The sequence below is a fragment of the Colossoma macropomum genome, unplaced genomic scaffold, assembly GCF_904425465.1.
Source record: "Colossoma macropomum unplaced genomic scaffold, Colossoma_macropomum, whole genome shotgun sequence".
In the NCBI taxonomy this organism is placed as follows: Eukaryota; Metazoa; Chordata; class Actinopteri; order Characiformes; family Serrasalmidae; genus Colossoma; species Colossoma macropomum.
In genome coordinates, this window is record NW_023494806.1 from 13102230 (window position 1) to 13123187 (window position 20958).

Genomic DNA, 20958 nt, shown 5'->3' on the forward strand with positions numbered 1-20958 from the left:
TCAGAGATGACCGGACAGGAGCGAACCTTGGCTACCTTACTACAGCAGGCCTTCCAGATCAAAGAGGACATGGTCAGCAGCCTACGTGCTACCCAGGGATCTGTTCTAATGGAGGCGTCTGCAAGGAAACTTCTAGAGAACCATGTTCAGACCATCACACATATCGTCAAACAGCTCAGCAAGGACATTCAGGTTAGTGGAATTTGAGTCTCTTTCTTATCAGTGACACTGAAAATGTCTAGCAGAGATCACGGTTAATATTTCTTCATCTAACATCAAGTCACAGATCATATTTCACATTTTTCATGTTATCACATTAGAAAAGCTCTACCTTTCTCCAACATAAAGGCATAAAGTGGCTGCACTGGACACAAACTTCTTCAAACTCAATTATATTCGATCAGACAGTCACCACTAGATAGTTCCTCACAGCTCCACAACATCTGAAATTTAAGACATCCCAGACTAGGACTGGAAAATGGTCCAAAGTAAAACTATGAAGTGTTTCTTTCCATCCCTCCTCATATCAGTTTAATTACACTTGCAAAATGCCACAGTTAACTGCAGCTGGCCCACTCCTCTTCACTCATTCCTCACGTGTAAGCAAAAATTTTAATGACGTCCAATAAATGGTGAGAGGTTTTCAGGGCAGACGCCAATAGTACCATTTAGCTGAGGGAATACATTATGTAGGAACAGGGCATAAAAGTGGATTAATTAAATAAATCAATGTCCGTGGGTCATATGTGGCAGAAAAAGCTTTTGTCTCCACAGAGTGATGTCAGTGGGAACTACAAAAAAACTGCTTCTGCACAGTAGATGAGAAAAGTAAACAATAACAAAGGCCTCCATCACACCAGCTTTAAAAACCCACACCTCTATCTGAGATTAAACAATAGCTCAGATCACAGTGTGGCTTTTTACACCCAGAATACTTTAATGAATCTACAATGAAAGTAATCAAATCTATTGGCATATAAACTAAAATACTAGTGTTGGTTATGAAACACTGTCTGTTCAACTGATATAAAAGCTTCTTTCTTGCAGAATAATAGAACTTTTCTCAAGTCAGCTTTTCACTAATTTAGATCACTGTTTTTGCAGATACAGTACTGTGCAGAAGTAAGTAATTTTTCAGAAGATATTTCTTAGGAGATTATATATAAGATATACGATATATAAGTAGCAATCATGCAAGCCCTGGTAGACCACCAAAACCATCACCATCAGATAAACAGTATTTAAAGCTTTCATCTTTGAGAGAGAGGAGAAAATCAAGCTCCACTCTTGCTTTAGACCTGAAAAAATCCCCAGGTGTTTCTGTCCATCCTTCCACTGTGAGAAGACAATTTAACACTATGAGCCTGAAAGAATGTGCAGCTGTCAAGAAGCTGTTAGTGTGAAAATAGACAAAAACAGACAAAAAAACAAAAATATTTGCAAACATTTTAAGAACACCCGAAGCTGCTGGTGTTTTCAGATCAATGGACTGGCCACCCCGGAATCTAGACGTTAACATCACTGAATGTGTTTGAGATTATTTGGATCGTGAGAAGCAGAAAATGCAACCAACTTCTAAGACTGAACTTTCGAGGTGTGGAATAATCCCTGCAGATTTCTTTGAAAAACTCTAAACAGAATGGAAGCTGTATAAAGGCAAAATGGGGACACACTAAATACTGAAAGTGATCTTATATTTTGCTTTTGTGGTTTCTGTGTAATTTCCTCTTAAATATATGTTTCCTGTTTTTGCTGAAAAACAAATAACTTGTACTTCATTGCAGTGTTGATTGGAAATTACATAAATCAAGAGTGGTCTTTGACGTTTTCACAGTACTCATATCTATACAATGACTGTAATATGATCACAGTATTCAATAACTGCATACATTTCCAATGATTTGTAGGAGGCCGTTAAAAAAAAAGCTGTATAACATTGAGGAAAGAGTTATACTAAAAGTATCATCTAGAATAGCTCATAATTGCAAAGTGGTGATCAAGGCAGATAACCCGAGAGGATTTTGCTATGCATAGTATGCTTCTTGTCTTCCTAAAAGCTTGAAATGTTGAAGAAAACATCTAAAATACCTTCTGGTTTCTAGTTTCAATCTACACCAGCATAGCTTAGCATGCTTCCATTAGCATAGTAATGTATACATCAAAGTGACTGTGACTTCATTCACTTGAAGAAAACATATTGAACCAGCTGTTACTCACAGGTGCTGGAGTCTCAGATTGTTCAGAGGGACGGTGTAGCATCAGGGACAAGGTTTGCAGTTCAAATGCTGGATCACAAGAACTTGACTGGCATTGGAGACCTCCGGGGCAGAGTGGCCAGGTATCGGTCACAGCATCGATGTCAAGTCATCAAGACAACATACACACACATACACGCACACACACACAGCCCCTCTGTTTGTGCTCCTTCTTATCCACCTACATCTTTGTCAGCAAAATACATGTCAAGTTTTTTTTCAGTGTGTGGAAAGTTGTGCAACTTCCACCTCAGAGCACAAGTGAGTCAGAAAGAGAAAGTTCTTTCAGTGTTCACTGCGCGGTTGTTTGTATGAGAAGTGTTACAACAATTAATCTTAATAACTTTAACTCCATCAACACAACATGCATCAATATGTGACAAGGACACTGTAACCCCAAAGTTCTTGCCAGTCATCCTTTAAAATTTATTACAATTACATACGTTGTTTCAGTTAGTGTGCCTTTAAGAAGGAAATATGTAAATAACTCTATTCTGATTCGCTGATAAACAGAAAGTACAAGTGCAGACTATGTAATAAATTATGTACCTACATAACTACTGTGCAAAAGTCAGAGAGCAACCTTCGTTTATTTAAAACATATGTAGAATAGAAGAGTACACAGAAGCATCAGCAACTATATATACACACGAGGGGATGAGTCATAAAGGTGATCTTGTCTGGGACCCTGATTGATGGCAGGCCACAATGAGGAAGAATCACTTTAACAAAACTACTGCAGGTCAGAGCGAGTGGACAGCATTAGTGACCAGGCATTGATGAGAGGTCACTCCTTCTGTGGCAAGCAGGACAAAGTAATCGATTCTGTGAATTTAATGTCCTCCATGTCTGCTTAATGCTCTTCAACTATGACTAACGATACAAAGATGGTAAATTAATTTATGATTTTGATGGCTTGAAACTGCAGTCATAGATGTTAGATTTGTCATGTGGCCTCTATGTCACTCGTGTATTACTATTGCAGAAAAATGTTTCAGCAGCTGCATCTTCTAATCTTTTTCCCACCACCAATCCTCCTGCTTTTCATAAATACATAAATTCATTAAAGGGCACATATTCTATATGCTTTGTGTAGTTTTATGAATCAAAAACATAATTCAGTTTTACATTTCCCAACCTCTCTTTCTGACTGGTATTGTATGTTGCCTTCTTTAAAAAGCAATCCCAAAGGCTGAAAAAAAATACGTCTTTTAGATGTCGATAATGCATTTGCTTTCTGACAGCCAGGAACAGTACAATGTTTAGTAGTTTTTCCCCCACAAAATTCTGCTCCAGTAACTCAACTACAGACTGTCTGCAGTGACAACACTCCTTATCACTAAATTGCTGTAGACTGTATGGGCAGTCATATATAAATGTGTTCACAGTTATGACATCACAACTATGATGAATTCTAAATGGGCTGTTTTTGCAGCTTAGTTTTCATAGATGTTTTTATTTTAGGGCTTACAAGGGAAATTTTTCTGATATGGACTCCATAACTCATATTTCATAAATCTGAGATGCTTCAACCTCTTTCACGTGTTCATGCACATCTGGTCTTATTTCATTAGGTGCGATGCTAGCATAGCTCAGCTGTCAGGTGATGTCAAAGCTAGAGAGCTGGAAATCATGAAGCTCCAAAGGGAAGTTGGTGAGATGCGGTCTGGGATTGAGCTGCGACTCCGAGACATGGATCTTAAGGTAAAACTGTTAAGAGCATATGTTAAACGCCATTACATGAATCTCAGATGTTCTGCCTTTAAAAGAAAGTTAATCCAATCTTGAGAACCAGGATGAGGAGGAACTGCTCTGTAGCTCACACGAAGTGGGTGGCAGTTGTGAAAAATATTACAAAATTCAGCTGAAGATTTGTGCCAAGTAGTCTTGTTTCATAACCCATATAGTATGACAGTTCAAATCTGTGTAGCTGACAACTGGCAAACGTACAGAGTCAAATGCAGTCAATCAGCCAAGAAATGTTTGGTGTCTGAATTTTTCATCTTTAGTTTTGCACTGGTGCTACGAGGCTATTGTCACTAAAGGTAATGAAAGCTTATATTTCACCAGTGAGCACTGTGCAAACTGCATATCTAAAGCATCCCACACACCTCAAACTGTGTCGAGCTACTAAGTAATCTCAAAAAAACTTGTATATGTGGTTTCAGATACTCTATGACATGCTATTATCTAAAAAACACTACTGTGTTGCACAGATTAAAAAAACAGTATTAGCCGCCACCCTGAAGCTTACAAAGTAACAATACACATAAAATCATACAAGAAAGTCTATTTGAGTAGATTACATGTTTTGCCAAACTATCGCTTTAAGTACCCAGCAATGCCACATTAAATCACAAGAGCCATTAAAATAAAAGATTCTTTATGTGCATCATCATTAAAAATGTTTTGACTAGGTCATACTGTCAAGTTTGGTTGGTCATGAATGACCTGATTCTAAGAATTAGCAGGATGTATTTATAAAATGCATAGAAATACTATACCTTTCAACACTTTAATACGTGTAGCAAAGGTATACAACAAGTGGGTACATTATTACTGATGCTACAAAAAAGAAAGAACTGGCAGCACTGTGCTAACAACAGTCTGTGTGGGTGTGCAGCTTAAAAGAGAATAAAGGAGAGTATTTATTTATTTATTCAAAAGTGAGACAGCTTTAATTTCATGTTCTCAGAGTTGGTTCATCTTATTATTCAGAAGTGGCTGCATCTTTTTATAGTGTATGTCTGTTTATATATACACTACAAAAACATCCAGGTAACATCCGCCCTGGTGTCAAAACTACTTGTTAATGAAAAAGGCCAATGGAAACAAATGTGACTCAGTAAAAGACATGCTACAGTAAACAGTTGAGCATAGATGAGTTATATAAGACCTTATAAGAACTTTGTGACTTCATCTTAATCTCAATCATTGACAGAAGCAGCATAGATGAAGATGTAGCTCTAAACTAAGACTGAGAGTCTGTGAGAGTGTGAAAGAAGACGACAATATATTGTTTTATTTATATATATATATTTATATATATATATATATATATATATATATGGTTAGTGGGTTAGTTAGTTATTTGGGGGGAGCACAGGATATGTATCCATAGTTTTACTCACAAACTAACAAGCTACATCAAGACTTAATTGTTAATAATCTAGTATGTTCACTGGATATATGCCAAAGAGAGTATGCACAAAACAGAAAGATTGCAGCTCAAAACGCAGCTGTGCCTGTACTGATGGGCTTCGACTCGTGCTCTTTTATGAAGGTATAAATAAACACATTTCTTGAGCATGCAAGAATCTGCTTGAATTATGTAAGCGCTTCAGCTCCAACACATACTATAGCTCACTGCTATTGGCTATAGCTCATTTCTACTGGAGTTCTTCCATTGGAAAAAAAGGCCATCTTCTCATTCTCCCTTCAAATAGCTCAGTTCCTGCAGTGGCTGCAGAGCTCAGAGCCACACAGTAAATCACTGTGATTTAAGTACATTAAGTGTGTGGGGGGGTGGTCCCAAGCTGCCATAAAGATAATTGAAAATGAAAGGGAAACAGGTCAGTGAGAGTCAGCAGCAAGTACATAAGAGAGCACTATCTCTGACCAGCACAAAAGCCATAGGCCGAGGGTGCAGGATGCATGTGAATTTCAGAAAAGTTGTGCATTTCATTAATGTGTCCTTTGTATTCTTTGCATAATTGTCCAAATGAGGATGCAATGTGACGAGTGCTACAATTTATTCATTTATTCATGCAGTATATAAACATTATTAAAGTTCCAAAACTTGCTGTTCACTGCCCAGTACATATACTGAAATGAAGCTGCAAAAACAGCTTGTTTTGAATTTGTTTTTGTGATGTCACAAAAATCTACATTTACATAGACACATGTATATGCATATGTATTTGTATATGTATATTCAGCCTATACAACACGTTAACCCATGCATATATAACTTCATAAGTTATAAGGAGGGTTTTAGCATGAACTGCTTTTTGAATGAGACTCCAGGGCAGCCAATCGGAACAGAGATCATTTACATACTCCAACCGGCCCCTTCATTAAGTAGACCTCCTTAAATGAACACTCATTGTCCATTCTATTAGCTCTACTTACCATTTAGGTGCACTTCATAGTTCTACGATTACAGACTGTAGTTCATCTGTTTCTCTGCATACATTGTTAGCCCTCTTTTACTCTGCTCTTCAGTGGTCAGGACACCAACAGGGCCACCACAGAGCAGGTATTATTTAGATGGTGGATCATCAGTACTGCAGTAACACTGATGTGATGGTGGTGTGTGTTGTGTAGTGTGTGTTGCACTGATATGTGTGGATCAGATACAGCAGTGCTGCTGGAGTTTTCAGACACTGGGTCCACTTACTGTTCACTCTATTGGACACTCCTACTTTGTTGGTCCATCTTGCAGTTGTAAAGTCAGAGACAATAGTTCATCTGTTGCTGTACAGTTTGTAGTCTTCCTCTAGCTCAGTGGTCATAGGATGCCACCTAAAGAACACTGTTCACTGAATATTTTTGTTGGTGGACTATAGTCTGGACTATTCTCAGGGGGGGCTAGTAAAATATGCAGAGAAATAGATGGACTATAGTCTGTAATTGTAGGACTACAGAACTGCACCTATATGGTAAATGGACCTGATAAAATAGATAAAGCTTGTAGATAAAATGAGTTGTACTTGATGCATCAGCTGGCCAACGTATATCAGTAATAAAAACAGTCTGTTTCTAAAGCTGCGTTTACATGTTGATGGTAGACAGATGCTGGAAAAGCAGATATTTAATTGTTTTTATTGGAGCAGCGATGGAAATTTCTGTCACCATCAGCGACAGTGCTGCAGTAAATGGAATGTTCCATCAAGAGTCAGTTTTCTCAACTTTTGCCACTGAGTGCAGCAGTGGAATAAAGTGGATGTTGATTTGTCTGTAAACACAAGAGCTGAATGTTCACAGTTGTTCAACTTCTGAACTACAACGAATACACAATATTGAAAGCATTGGTGTGTGTTCAAAACAATTTTAGGGTAAAATAATGGCTAACACCACTGACCCAAATGAGTGTTTTTGTTACTAAAAGCCACATAAATGTGTATCACATGTAGAATCAGGAAAAAAAGAAAATACAATAAAAAAAAAAATGCAGAATGTCCCATTTCAGAGCTGCAGCCATCTTACCAGTAGTACAATGTGTCTTCTGTTAGATTTCACAGTCACTTGGAAGGTTGGAGGCTTCACAGTCAGAGCAGACTGCATCCCAGAAGAATACTACAGCAAACCTACAAAGGGACATCCAACAACTTGAAACCAAGTAAGGTCATCTACAACTAGAATTTTGTAAAGAAACTAGTCTACATCATCAATATTAAGTGATGTCATGAACATCCAAGATGCAAGCTTGCAACTCAAACTGAATGGAACGTAGTATTTCATATTGCATCACTTTTAATGAGATACAAACACTGAAAGCAATAAGTAATCAAAAAAGTCAGATACACAATTTCCCCTTCCTACAAATGTAGTTTGGCACTGTATGACATACTGTTATCTTTAAATATGTACAAAAGTTCAAACTAAGTTCAGGCTTTAAAATGGGTACTAGGATACTATTGTTTTCAGCTATGTACAAGGATAAAATAATGGTTCTTCAAGGGTTCTTTAGTAGAGAAAATGGTTCTATATAGAACCATGAACACTCTTTGCATGATTAAAGGGTTCTTCAGAATGTGTTGTAGATAATTCTATATAGAACCTTTTTGAAAAGGGTTCCATTTAGCACCAAAAAGTGTTCTTCTATTGTTACATTGTTAAGCTTGTAACAATAAAAGAACCAATTTTGGTGCTATATAGAACCCTTTTCAAACAAGATTCTATGTAGAACCATCTACAGAACATTCTCCATCAATCTGAAGAACCCTTTCACAATGCAAAGAACCCTCTAGTCAATGGTTCCTTGAGTGTTCATGGTTCTATATAGAAACATTTTCATTACTAAAAGAACCCTGAAGAACCATTTTTAAGTGTATACTTTGGTACATTTTACATGTAGCAGTATGTATGTAAACTGTATTCATAGATATAATACAATGTCAGAAACTACATAAGCAGCAAATTAGCCTCATTGCTACCGTGCAAAAGTAAAGAGGCTCACTTCAAACACTTAACTTGTCTTGGCCATTCAACTACAATTAGCGTAATGAGAAAATTGTGTAAATTTTGCCAACCTATCTCTCTTAAGCACATAAACTGGGCCTTATTGGCGGTCTGAGCATCTGCTGTAGCAATTCTTTCCCAGAGGTTTGACTGTGGGCCAACTCAGTCGAGTCTGTCTGTCAGGAACATTTGCTTCAGTGGGAACCAAGAACATGAAGGGCTTATGTGGCTCTGTTTTGGTACAAATGGGTCCCATGGGAGATGTATGACTTATCATATATGGCTGTAAATGCCGTCTGTGCCGGCCTGTGTGCAGCAAGCTGAGCCGCGTGGCAAAGGAAACCGAACTTTGGATCAGTGACTCTTGACTTTGCCCAGTGCCTGCCACCCATATGGCTGTTCTTCTCCCACAGAGAGAGTCTTAACTGTAATTCACATCACAGCAGCCAAGTTCAGACGAGAATGGAGTTTTAGCGAGAAAAAAAAAAGAGGAAAAAAAAACAATTTGCAGACTGTGTTAGCACGGCTGCACAAGAAAAGTGGCTCTGGAGAGTTTATTGTAATTTTCAAACAAGTCATATGCACTGAATGGGAAAACAAACAGATCAAGGGAAAATGGTGCTTTCGAGAAAGACACATAACTCTTACACTAATGCAAACATTGCCAAAGATGACCTTAGAGTGAAGCATTTTATAATATTGCCGATGCTTATTTTAGTCTCTTTTATTGGGCTATGTACTGACTTATGACCCGTGGAAACCATTTAATATTAATGTCAATGTGTAGTCCTATTAACAATGATTGTAACATATAATAAAGGTAATGTAAATGTGAGTTATCCTGTGCCAGCTACACAGGGCATCAAGTGGGTTCACCCTTAGCATTGTAGGTGGATTCTAGGGAGCTGGACCACCCTGGATGATCATGTGTACAAATTCCTTATACCCTTATTGACCACAGGTTTATGACTTAAATATAGCTTAAAGCTAATTTCATACCAGTTTTGATCAACAAGCCTATAAAAGCACTTGAAATATTCACCCAGCCAAGCAGTGTACAGTATTCAGCCAGCTAATCATCTTGCAGGATTCAAATAGCCAATTACAGTACAGTATTCAGACAGCCAAACGGATTCCAGCTGGGTGAGACTCCACAGTGTTTAGCTAGCTAGTCTGATCGCAGGACTCAGCAAGCCAATCAGACTGCAAGGTTTAACAACCAGCCAATCAGAGTACAGTATTCTGCCAGTCAATGAGATTAAAAGATTAAACTATCCACACCAACAGGCCAATCAGATCGAAGGATTTAACTAGCCAATCAGGCAGCAAGGTTCAACTAGCCAATCAGAGCACAGGTTCAGCAGGCTAATCAGACTGCAAGATTTAACTACACAATCAAATTGCAAGATTAGACTAACCGTAGACCAACCAGATTACATTAGCCATTCATAGCACAGCACACCAGTAAGCCAATTCATGCACATGTTCAGCTGTGTTTAAGATGCCGATATTATGCATACCAGGGACTCACTTGGTCATTCAAGCAAAAGTACATGAACGAGGCATTACTGACAAATGTTCATGGAAGCATTTTGTACTTCAACATAAAGGTAATGCACCTGTGAGATGTTTTGAACTGACCGTGCTGGTTGTCCAATGGGCTTAGCTATAGTATATCAGTGTAAATGCAATTTAACTGAGTTATCCTATGCCGGCTGTGCAGAACATCCAGTGATCTGAAGGAGCTGGAGGAGGAATCAGCCAGGCTCAGGAGGTGGACAGAGCAGCAGCTGAGCAGCACAGCCCAAACACACACAGAGGACAGCCACCAGCTGCGCGCACTGCTACAGGACAGAGTGGTAAACAGTCTGCGTGTGACTTTGTTCATGTTCAGGATCAGTGTTAAAATGCCTGATTGAACTGAATATGATAAACATGCATTTTAGCTTATGTTTGACAGCATGAGTCACAGTTAAGCAATATTGAGGCAGCCTCTCACAGAAGAAGATGCATTCAAGCACATGACTACACTCAAGTTCATGAATTATCAAACCCATAACATAGGCTTATGTAACACTGTTGTATGACCCTTGCGTATTTGTGTTTGTACAGGAGGACATGGAGGTGAAGCTGAAAGCTCATGTGGATCTCCTCTCTGCTCACGTGGAGCGCTTGGAGAAGCAGCTGGAGAAAGAGCATTCTGCAGATCGGGTCAAACGATCAGAGAGCAAACTTAGCAGCAGGATCGACAATCTGGAGAAGAGCTTCCGAGATGAACTGGAGCAGATGAGGAGAGAGTATCAGTCAGGTGAGTGGACCAGTCAACTACATTTTAAAGATTTAAGACTATGGTTTGGGAAAATATGAAAACAAAATCAAAATTCTTCACAGACGGTATAGATATGAAAATTAATGAAAGACATTAAGAAAACATACAACTCATTTGGACATGCAAGCAAGTGCAACAGAACATAATAGATCTTAGATCATTTGGTTTAAAAGACAGTTTGTTGCACAGCTTGCCAGTAGTGGCCTCTCAAACCACTGACTTCAAAAAACTTGAAATATGACTCATTGTTTTATTTTCACTTGATTTACGAGATGGTGCCTTAACCAGGCACACAAAGAACAGTTATCTAAAGACCGGATTAAATTTTGTGGTGATCACAGTGATCAATCACTGGAAAAATTCTTTTTAGCCTAGACTTATTCTGGGTCTGGAAAACTGGCTCCTTGTCAACAGATAAGTATCTGATTTCTTTGGCAGTACTATAGCTTACTGCATCATTTACTCCTGCAAGTCTGGTTATATTGCCTTGTGTGCACTCTAATTAAACGTTCTATGTGGTTTGTGTGTTTGCTAATAGTGGTCCATTTCATGGAAAACTGAATTTCCATCACAGTTTGAAATAAAGTAAGTTGACATGTTAAAATTGTTTAAAATAAGTGGAAAAAAACACACATTTACTTCCAACTCCATACAATCTGTATATGGAAACCACGTTGCAAACAACCAGTTCTGAATTCAGTGTTTTAGTGATTTCACAAGAACTAACTCATTCACATATCTGGCTACTCAGCCTGTGGCAGGCTAGCTCTGCCATTCACAAAAGTTATACAGTGTGTTTCAGTCCAGACTGCACAATACAGGACAGCCAATTAGAACAGAGGTAATGTTCCTATTGTTGCTCTTCATGACTAAAACTTGCATCTCCATTTTTTTTTTTTACAGAATTTGAGTACAGCTGCCATTTTATGATGAATAGAGCAATAGAAACACTTTAAAAATGCGTAATGAAATCCTGTTACTGTTAACTTCCATTTAAAGTTAATAAGGTGTTTTCAGTCTCCTGTAAAGTTAACATTTTGGAAATATGCTACTAGTGTGTTAATATTTTTTTAATGTTGCGGAAGTGATCATATATCAGCCTTAATTTAATTTTAATGGACAGAGATTGGAAAATGGCCATGCAAAAATAAAACATGACATTTTTTTGTAGATAAAGCCAATTTAATTTCAAGCATAGACAATATGTCCAAAAGTATCTACACAGCCCTTCTAATTTGTGAATTCAGATACTTTAAGGTGTTCAATTGCACACACACACAGCATTGTCAATAAAATACGGAATGCTCTGGAGTAGCCACATATGACTTTAAGGTCACTAAGGGCAGTGTTTGTGATCTAGAACTCATCATCCAACATCAGAAACTGACCTCACTAATACTCCTATGGCTGAATGCAATCCTCACAAATCCTCCTGTTCCAACATCTAATGTAGTCTTCCCAGAAGAGTAGCTGTCACTGCAGCAAAGCCATGACAAATACTATTAATACCCTTGATTTCAGAAGAAACATTGGATGAGCAGGTGTCTACACACTTTTGGACATATATGCCAAAGCCAATTTCCACCTCATTTCCCCCAAAGTGCTAGCCTTCCCCAGACAGACTCCTAGCCCTTGACACAAAATCACCAGGTCACCTCAGTAAATACAATCGGTGACAGCAAAGCTTGACAAATCAGTATTCAGCTTATACCGCATGACACAAGCTAAAGGTTTTCAGTCAACCTCTCACTTTCTGCTCTGAAGCAACCTGAGGGAGGCCAATGCATTATAGATGAGACTCCAAACACACAACACTCACTGTCACAGAAGAAGGCCTACAAGTGTTTGTAGACGGTCCTCAAAGTTTTCTGTATTTGTCTGTGAACTCGTGATTGACAGGGTTCCAGTCGGCCCTGGATGCCATCGCTTCCTTGAGGCACATTGGTGATGCCAAGGCCAAACTAGACAAAGGAGAACTGAAGAAAGACATCAGACAGATTCGGAGAAAAATGGCAGCACTGCCAGATGCCTGAGCTATAAGGAATCTAAAGATGGTAATGGAGGATATGAAGAGCAGAGCCTTTTTATACCAGCATTGCCACATACTGATTATGTTCAGGCAGAATAATTGCATCAAAGAAAGAAATCCATAAGAACAGTGTCATCACTGACGTTGTGACCCATGATGTAATTGGAGTTAGACAGTATCAGTACAAAGTAATTAAAGAAGGTCCTCACTTCGTGCCCAATTGGAATGAGTTAGTGTCCATGAGGTCAAGCAGAGGATGTTCTTTCAGGCCCAATCTCGGAGGTCAATCAAAGAAGAGGACAGTTACCTGTGCCAACCAGGGTATACAGCTCCAGCTAATGCATTTACTTTATTACTTTACAGTCAGGATAATAGAATAATGCACATAAACTTCTGTTAGTTATGGTGGTAAAGTTACTAAAAAAAAGTTTCCTACTGGGCTGCAAGCAGTGCCAGAGTAAACATGCAAATTATCCCAGTGCCAGTTTTCATGCATTTGCTCACATGGTTTATTTGACAAAAAGCATACAGCCCACTGCAATTTGTTCAACAGAATTAACTCTGATAGCCCACCTACTAGAAGTTAGAAGTTAGAAGTTCTCTTAATTTCACAAAGATTTGACAATATTTTTCTGTCTATCCATTAAGCACTTGCGAAAAGACAAGAGATGACAAATGTGTTGGCATTCAGAGGTAAAGCGCATGGATTCTTGACTGGATCCAAGATGAGATCCATTTGCTGCTGGACAAGGAGAAACTTCCTTCATATTTTATTTGGCCAGGGTGCTCTTTTCCTTAATTGGCAGCAGATATATAATAAAAGAACAACAAACTTTTTTGCATTGGCAAAGGCTGCCTCAATTAAAACAGGCACTCTTACTGAACTGACTTCTCATGCAGTATCACGAGCAGCCCTCCTCCAGTGCTGTGCCAATATCACAAAGTGCTTCAGGATTGCCTTATAGCTGTTACTGCCTGATGTCAGCTCTGTTCATTTCAGTTTTTATTGCAGAATATCAGGAACGAAACAGGCTGGCCCCTTTGGCTCTCATAACTGTGAAGGTCAGATGAGTGTGAGATGAAAGAAGGCACTGTCCCAAATTAAACTGCAAAGCCATCCAATATAAATACATGGCCTTTTACCTGTACAAAAAAATGCTGATTCTGATTAATTAACAGATCACATGATCATCTTTTCCACTCATACATGCTTATCACAGTTCAATAAAAGTGCTTCTTGAAGACCGAGGAAGGGTGACTAAATCCATAAACATGCTTGACTGGATTGTAAGAAGGTAAGACATAATGCAGAAGAGGCAGAACTGAGAATGTAGTTGCTGTATTGGCTCTTGCATGGCAGGTTGGCTTTGGTCCTGAGTGGATGAGTCTGGGCGGTTTCAGGGGTAGAGGCGTTTGTGGAACTCCAACAGCCTTGAGTCTCCTGTGGCAGCAGCCTCCACCATTAGAGTCTACAAACAGAAAAAAATATCTTCACGATCTTCTAAACTGCTTTCAAAATTAAAATTGATGACTCATAAACACAACTAAACATAGTGACACTGTATGCATCATAACTCATCATAACACTTAAATATGGAAAAGTCTGCATGCTATGAATTTAAATGAGTAAAACTATTGATTATTTAGATTTTATGACTTTAACTATTTATAATTATGAGCCAAGAGCCAGTACTTACATTTTGCTATGTTTAAACGTATTTACATAAATTATAGTGATGTAATCATGTAGTTACACAATTATGTTTGTACTGATAGGTTTGAGTCTGATATTCCATTCTTTTTATCCATTCTTTTTGAAATCAAGAAATGACAAATATGGTTAAAAATATAACATTCTACAAAACATTAGAAAAAAACTCAGATCATAAAATATATTCTATTCTACTTACAAACACTTGTGGTGATGATTGAAAGTTTAGAATATGCTGTTTAGACAAAGTTGAGCTGTTTTGTTATAACTGACAGCTTTTTGTTTTTTTATTGTCTGCTAATAGTAACTATAGATCTATGACCACAACGAAAACAAAAAGAGGAAAACACGCAAACACACTTTAAGCTGGCTTGACAATGCCGTTGCTATGAACTTCCAAGTGGCTGCTAAAGTGTTAATAATAATCTAATAATTTTTATTTATATAGAACTTTTCATGTCGTTGGCAGCTAAAGTTGCTTTACAGACAGGTGATAAAGCTTAACAGTAATACAAGAAATTATAAGTATTCTTTTAGAATCATATAAGAAAATGACAGAGATCAAATTAAAAGATAAATACCAAGAGACGTGGACTTTTAATGAAATGCTAAGTTAAAGTGATACTTTCTAGATGCTTTTTAAAAGGGAGCACTGAGCTTGACTGTCTAATAAAAGGTGGAATTGAGTTCCACAGTTTAGAAGCATGATGACTGAACAAGGCCTCTCCATGTTTTCTGTATCTTACAGAAGATATTTGCAGAAGGGCAGTATTTGCAGATCTAAGATCACGTGCTAGAATATAAACAGACATTCTGTGATGTAAGCGAGTACTAGGTCATTTAGAGCCTTAAAAACTAGTAGCAGAACTTTAAAATATATCCTGAATGATGTTGTCATTTTATCCCAGGTGGTTGCTAAGAGGGTGCCAGATTCAATTGAATCCCAGATCCCATGTTGCTAAGGTGTTGCTAGGCTTTTGCTATGCTGTTGCTACAGTATCCCAGGTGTTTGCCAAGGAAATCTGTCTTTTGTGATATCTGTGGCAGGTAGAGAACAGAATAGAAAATTCAAAACTATGGTCGTGCAAAGTTTTGTGGCTCAAGCTTGAAAATTTCAGTCTGTTAAAACACTACCAAAAAAGCACAAAATAATAAAATGAAGAACAGTGAGTTTGCTTTGTCAAGGCAGCTTAAAAAGTCAATGCACATTTTAATGCATATAAAGTATATATCTGGAATAGTTACTGGATAGTCCACAGTTTAAGAGGTTAAGTGGATTTACATGACTCATACTCCAGCATATTATACTACAACTGAGACTCCTTCTCCTCAAAAAGTCTCAGTCATAGTCCCGTGTGAGATCAGTGTAAGGAGGAATGTGTGCTCACATCTATAAGCTGCAGGTCATCTTTGGCATGTAGATGGCGCAGAAGGTACCAACGGGCCACTGATGCAACCGTCTTAGCCTCTCCCGAACACGGGCCGTAAACGATCTTCTCTAACAGACGCCTCGTTTCCCTTGGGGTGAGAATGGACAATCATATATTGATAAATAAAACAGAAGCTGAGAGGGAACCAAAGTCAATATATATGGCACCTGCATTTGACAGCAGGGCTTCCACTGGCTGGCTAAATTGCTGTTCTGGCCAAACTGCCAAAGGGCTAAAATGAGCTTCACAGCATTGATGTGCATGATAATGCTGGTTAGGATGAATTTTTCTGCTGAAAGGAATTCTCCAGCATTAATCAGCCTAATCTCTACCTGCCACAACTGTAGCGTATGATCAATATGGACAATTATTTCAGTGTGTGCACATGCACTTTGAACTGAGCAGTAAAACTTTTGACTCTAAACACACAATAGCCACTGGGCAATTGCTGAATTACATCAGCAAACATTTATGCAAAACACATTTTTGTAGAACAAAGACAGAGTTAATGACAGTATTAATGAAATGTCAGTACATTTTGCTTTCTTGGATAGATGAAGATGGCCACCAAGGCAATGAATCTTCCAGAATTATTAAAAGATGTTTATCATATATACACTGTATTTATAATACTTCATATATATAATACAGTCATATATTGCTTTTTGTGAAAATACATGAACTTTTGATGAAAGTAATGAACTTTTGGGCCTGTGGTGGAAACTGACAATATGCTTGACAGAACATTACTTCCATCTCAAAATCATTCTGTAGCCACACATATTCTTTCTTCCACTTGACTATGAACTTTCTAATTTTGTTTTTTTCATAGTCATCATCATTATCCAAATTTGTTTTTCCATTAGCACTGCCACTGGCAGCGAAGCCATATTTTAATAACCCAAGCCAAGCCAGCTATGAAGAAATGCTTGGAGCTCTAGTAAGAAGTAATCACTTGCTGTCTGCTATTGTGGTGGTAACCTTAATGTTATACTTGGCGAATTCAGATAAAATCTGATTTGATGCAGCTCTATGTGGAACTAAACATGCTCTGGATCTCTTGCAGGAAGGTGCAAAGTAGTTGTTTTGTTATTGATGGTGGATATTTGTCAATGTATGAAAATTTGGTTAGTTTAATGGTTTGTTAAAAGGAAAAAAAAATAAAAGGGGAAAATTCTCCAAAATCTCAAAGGCTCTGCATTTTTAGTGGCCAAAATGTGAAATGATGTGGCCAGAGCACTGGGTAATAGGCAATGTCGACCCCTGGAGACAAAGTTGAGAAACACTGGAATATTCCTTTAAAACAGCTGCCCACAAAGTGCTCTTCTCTCCTGCTCAGCATACCTGGCACCCATCTTGATGGAATACTGAAGCAGAGCCTGAAAGAGAAGGGCTGGAGGAGAGGGGCCCAGCTTCAACACCTCAGTACAGGCATCCCGCACAAGATCCTTCCATTCATTTCCTCCAACACCAGCCTAGAGCCACAGAAACACATACACACATACACATACATAAAAAAGCTTAGTCACTGCAGGCTGCACACAACATAATCTCAATAACCTTGTCTTGTTACTTCCTATTACTATCGAATTATTCTTTGACTTTAGCCGTTCTACATTCCTTAGCAAGTTCAGACAAATTACTCCCTATATGTAATCTCCTTAAGTGTATTATATAACCCCACAACCACGGCTGTACATCTAAATGGTTATTTACAACCAAATATAATATCAAACAAGCTACTCAAAATACGTTTTTGTCATAATCCACAAGCTAATTTCATATTATTAACTAATGAGCTAACAAGAAGAGCTGGTAGGTTTGCCTCCTACAACAACAAAACATGCACATCTAATTGTTACCAACTCCCCCACATTGGTCATATACATGAACAAATGAACTGAATATATGCAAGCAGGATGCTTATTTTGGTTAATTTAGATTCATCTATTACCACAATCAAAAATAAATGAAAGTAAAGGGGAATATGTGAAGGTCACATATATTTTAATCAAGGGATTGCCTTAAAATGAGTGGCTATTCACAGGGACTAATTTAATCTAAGAGGCAAAGCTGGAGTCAGCTTAAAATGAAAGAGAAATTCAGCTGACAGAACAGGGATAATTACCATACCATGAGCATAAGGACTGAAAGGAAAAGAACATTGAGGGAAAAGAGGCCAAATGTTGCCTCGTTGAGACTGGAGGGCATACTGTCGAAATCTTGTGCCCTTCTAAACACTACATATATACTTGAATTCACATTTATTTACATCTTGTTCAGCCTTGTTGGGGAAAAAAAAATTCTGTGATATCTGCGAAAACGTAAACATTCTTTGGTAAGAAAAACAGCCTGAGATCTGAAATTTATAAACGTTAAAGACATATTTTAGATCAAAACCAAGTGATATTCAATTTACTATCACACACACACACACACACACACACACACACACACACACACACACACACATATATATATATATATATATATATATGCATATGCATGGTACCAGCACAACACACATAACACACAGTGTCACTGCAGTGCTGAGAATGATCCACCTTCTGAAAAATACCTGCTCTGTGGTGGTCCTGACCATTAAAGAACGGGGTAAAAGGGGGCTAACAAAGTATGCAGAGAAACAGACAGACTAATGTTTGTAACTGTAGAACTACAAAGTGAACCTATATAGTAAGTGGAGCTGATAAAGTGGACAATGAGTGTAGATACAAGGAGGTGTACTTAATAAAGTGGCCTGCCTGCCTGTGTGTGTGTATGCATGTGCGTATAAAAACAAAACACTTCATTTCTCACAGAGGTTTTACCTTGAAAACGTAGTAAATATGGGAATTAGTATTCAAACTTTATTTGAGAAGCCAAACTTTTTTAACTCCAATTAGCTCTGTAACAAAAATTGGCACTCAAGGACAGTTTCTGTAAGGCAGGTACATTTCAGAAAAACCTTAAACTGAGAGATATTACACCCTAAATCAATCTGTTTTGGGATGTTGTTTGTATAGTCTTTTACAAAATATTAAATTAACTATCAATAAAACAAATAACGGCAAACATTTTATAAGATGTATTTTTGATAATTAGGGTAATTTAAGGCAAGACACTTTATACCTTTGCCTGAAGGGTCAACCTCCTTTTGTCATTTTTTTTGCTCAGAGTATCTCTATGTGAAAGGTCTTTTTAACACCTCTGCTGACAGTACACTGCTAGCAGGACCCATCCGTCCATCCCCTGCAGTCTCATGAGTGTGGAGACAAAAGCCATGCTGACCCTCCTGTCAGCCTCAGCTGTTTACTTTTCCATTGCTTTACTGTCAGCAACACTAATCGGACTCTCCACTCTCCCCTCACTTCAATGTCTAACTACAGGAGACAACACAGGCTGTATGCTCTGCGTGTGTGAACGTTTGTCTCTCATCTGTGTTTAAACTTCTCCACAGCTGTGACTTACAGATACTGCGCAACAGTGAGGAAAAAAAAACAACAAACATAAAAACAGACAAATCAAACAAACAAACAAACAAAAAAAACATTTTAATTTAGTTTTTTTTCTTATTTGAGGCAATATTCTGACCAGGCACAATTAATCCACCAACAGTTAAGCCTCATTTGGAAAAACACTGAAAGCAATGTGAAATTAAAAAAAAAAACAAGTTTTTATTATGCAATAACATATTTTGATAATGCTACAATGATATAACAACCTGCAAGGAATACTCATATCCATACATGCACTCTTATCTCATAAACTGAATACTTACTTAATGTAAATATACACACACATAGGTCATGCAGTGCCATAAAAGTTTCTTTTTCTTACTAAACAAATATAGTGAAAAGCATATTCATGGCATAAACCCAAATGTCAGTGAAGACCCATGTACTCACCATGCATGGGGCTAGTGCAAGCAGAGCCAGGCGGAGAAGGCTGCCAATCTTTCCACTGTGGAGGCCTAGCTGAGAGGCCAGCTGGAGGCTCTGCTTGAGGGCCACTGAGGCTTGGGCCAGCAAACCCTGTGAGCGGTACACCTCTGCCAGCCACTGAGAAGGAGATAAAGAGAAAAGCGGAGTGAGAACAGAAACAGGCACAGAAACAAAAAAAGAAAGATAAATATAGCACTTCAAAAATGAAATCTGCAGTAGATCTGAATGAGATTTAACACATTCTTACTTAACTTCAACCACAACTAAATAAATATATCCCACTTTCTTTAAAAACATCTGCAGCATTATTTTATGAAGACTTTGCTGAAAAGTACGTGATCGAAAGAAACTTGCACATCAAAGGTTTGTCCTCAAGCAAATGAAAACATTTATGAAGCATCATAATCAAGGATAGCATATCTGCATGGCTAGATTTGTAGTATTAAAAAATTTCAAAAAGAGGAGGATAGTTTAAAAGAAAATTATCCTAACTTGCATAACCTGCAAAAGCAGATGAAATTGTTAATGCATGTGGAAAATATTCAAGTAATTGTGTTTCATTACTATACGTCAGTATTATTAAGAAAGATTTGTACTTCACTTGAGTATTATTAAAAGTGTAACCCACAATCATGCTAATTCATCTTTGTGAGATCTAGTACTGCAAATCCCCCAAACAAAGAAAACTTTCAATTCATCTTTTAAAACATGATACTTTCACTTAAGCATATTTACGTATTTTCCACCCGTCAATATTGAAAATTATTAAAAAGATCCACTTAAATCAGTGACCAAAGAGTGACCAAAGTTAAATGTCTAGCAAGAGATTAGCCACCAGCTCTGTTCAGTCAGTCAGTGTCCTGCAGTACTCACGTGCCAGGCAGACACTGAAGTGGGGTTGGCCATGACAGCAGAACTGAGCTGATCTAGCACTGTGGTTGGTATACAATTACCACCACCAGACAGTAGGAGGCGCTCACACTGAACTTGCCTCAGCAACAGGAACACTGCAGGATGCTCAGAAGACACACTTAAAACCTGTGACAACCAAACAACACAACCATGTAACAATCACTATGT

At 38.0% G+C, this 20958-nt stretch overlaps 2 protein-coding genes across 2 annotated transcripts in view; one reads left to right on the plus strand and one right to left on the minus strand.

Annotated features, from left to right (window-relative positions):
- On the plus strand, nt 1-12800 carry fam81b (family with sequence similarity 81 member B). The gene is made up of 7 exons (XM_036599194.1): nt 1-192; nt 2220-2338; nt 3830-3959; nt 7490-7596; nt 10162-10297; nt 10551-10746; nt 12667-12800. The coding sequence occupies exons 1-7, from the start codon at nt 7-9 to the stop codon at nt 12798-12800; spliced, it is 1008 nt and encodes a 335-aa protein (XP_036455087.1). The 5' UTR covers nt 1-6.
- Nucleotides 11928-20958, minus strand: part of ttc37 (tetratricopeptide repeat domain 37) — a 24908-nt gene continuing 15877 nt past the window's right edge. Inside the window, exons 37-41 of the mRNA XM_036599191.1 lie at nt 20752-20916; nt 19843-19995; nt 17282-17412; nt 15896-16025; nt 11928-14265 (exon numbers count right to left, since the gene is read on the minus strand). Coding sequence (XP_036455084.1) covers nt 14194-14265; nt 15896-16025; nt 17282-17412; nt 19843-19995; nt 20752-20916 — 651 coding nt within the window. The 3' untranslated portion in view covers nt 11928-14193. The remainder of the gene's footprint in view (nt 14266-15895; nt 16026-17281; nt 17413-19842; nt 19996-20751; nt 20917-20958) is intronic.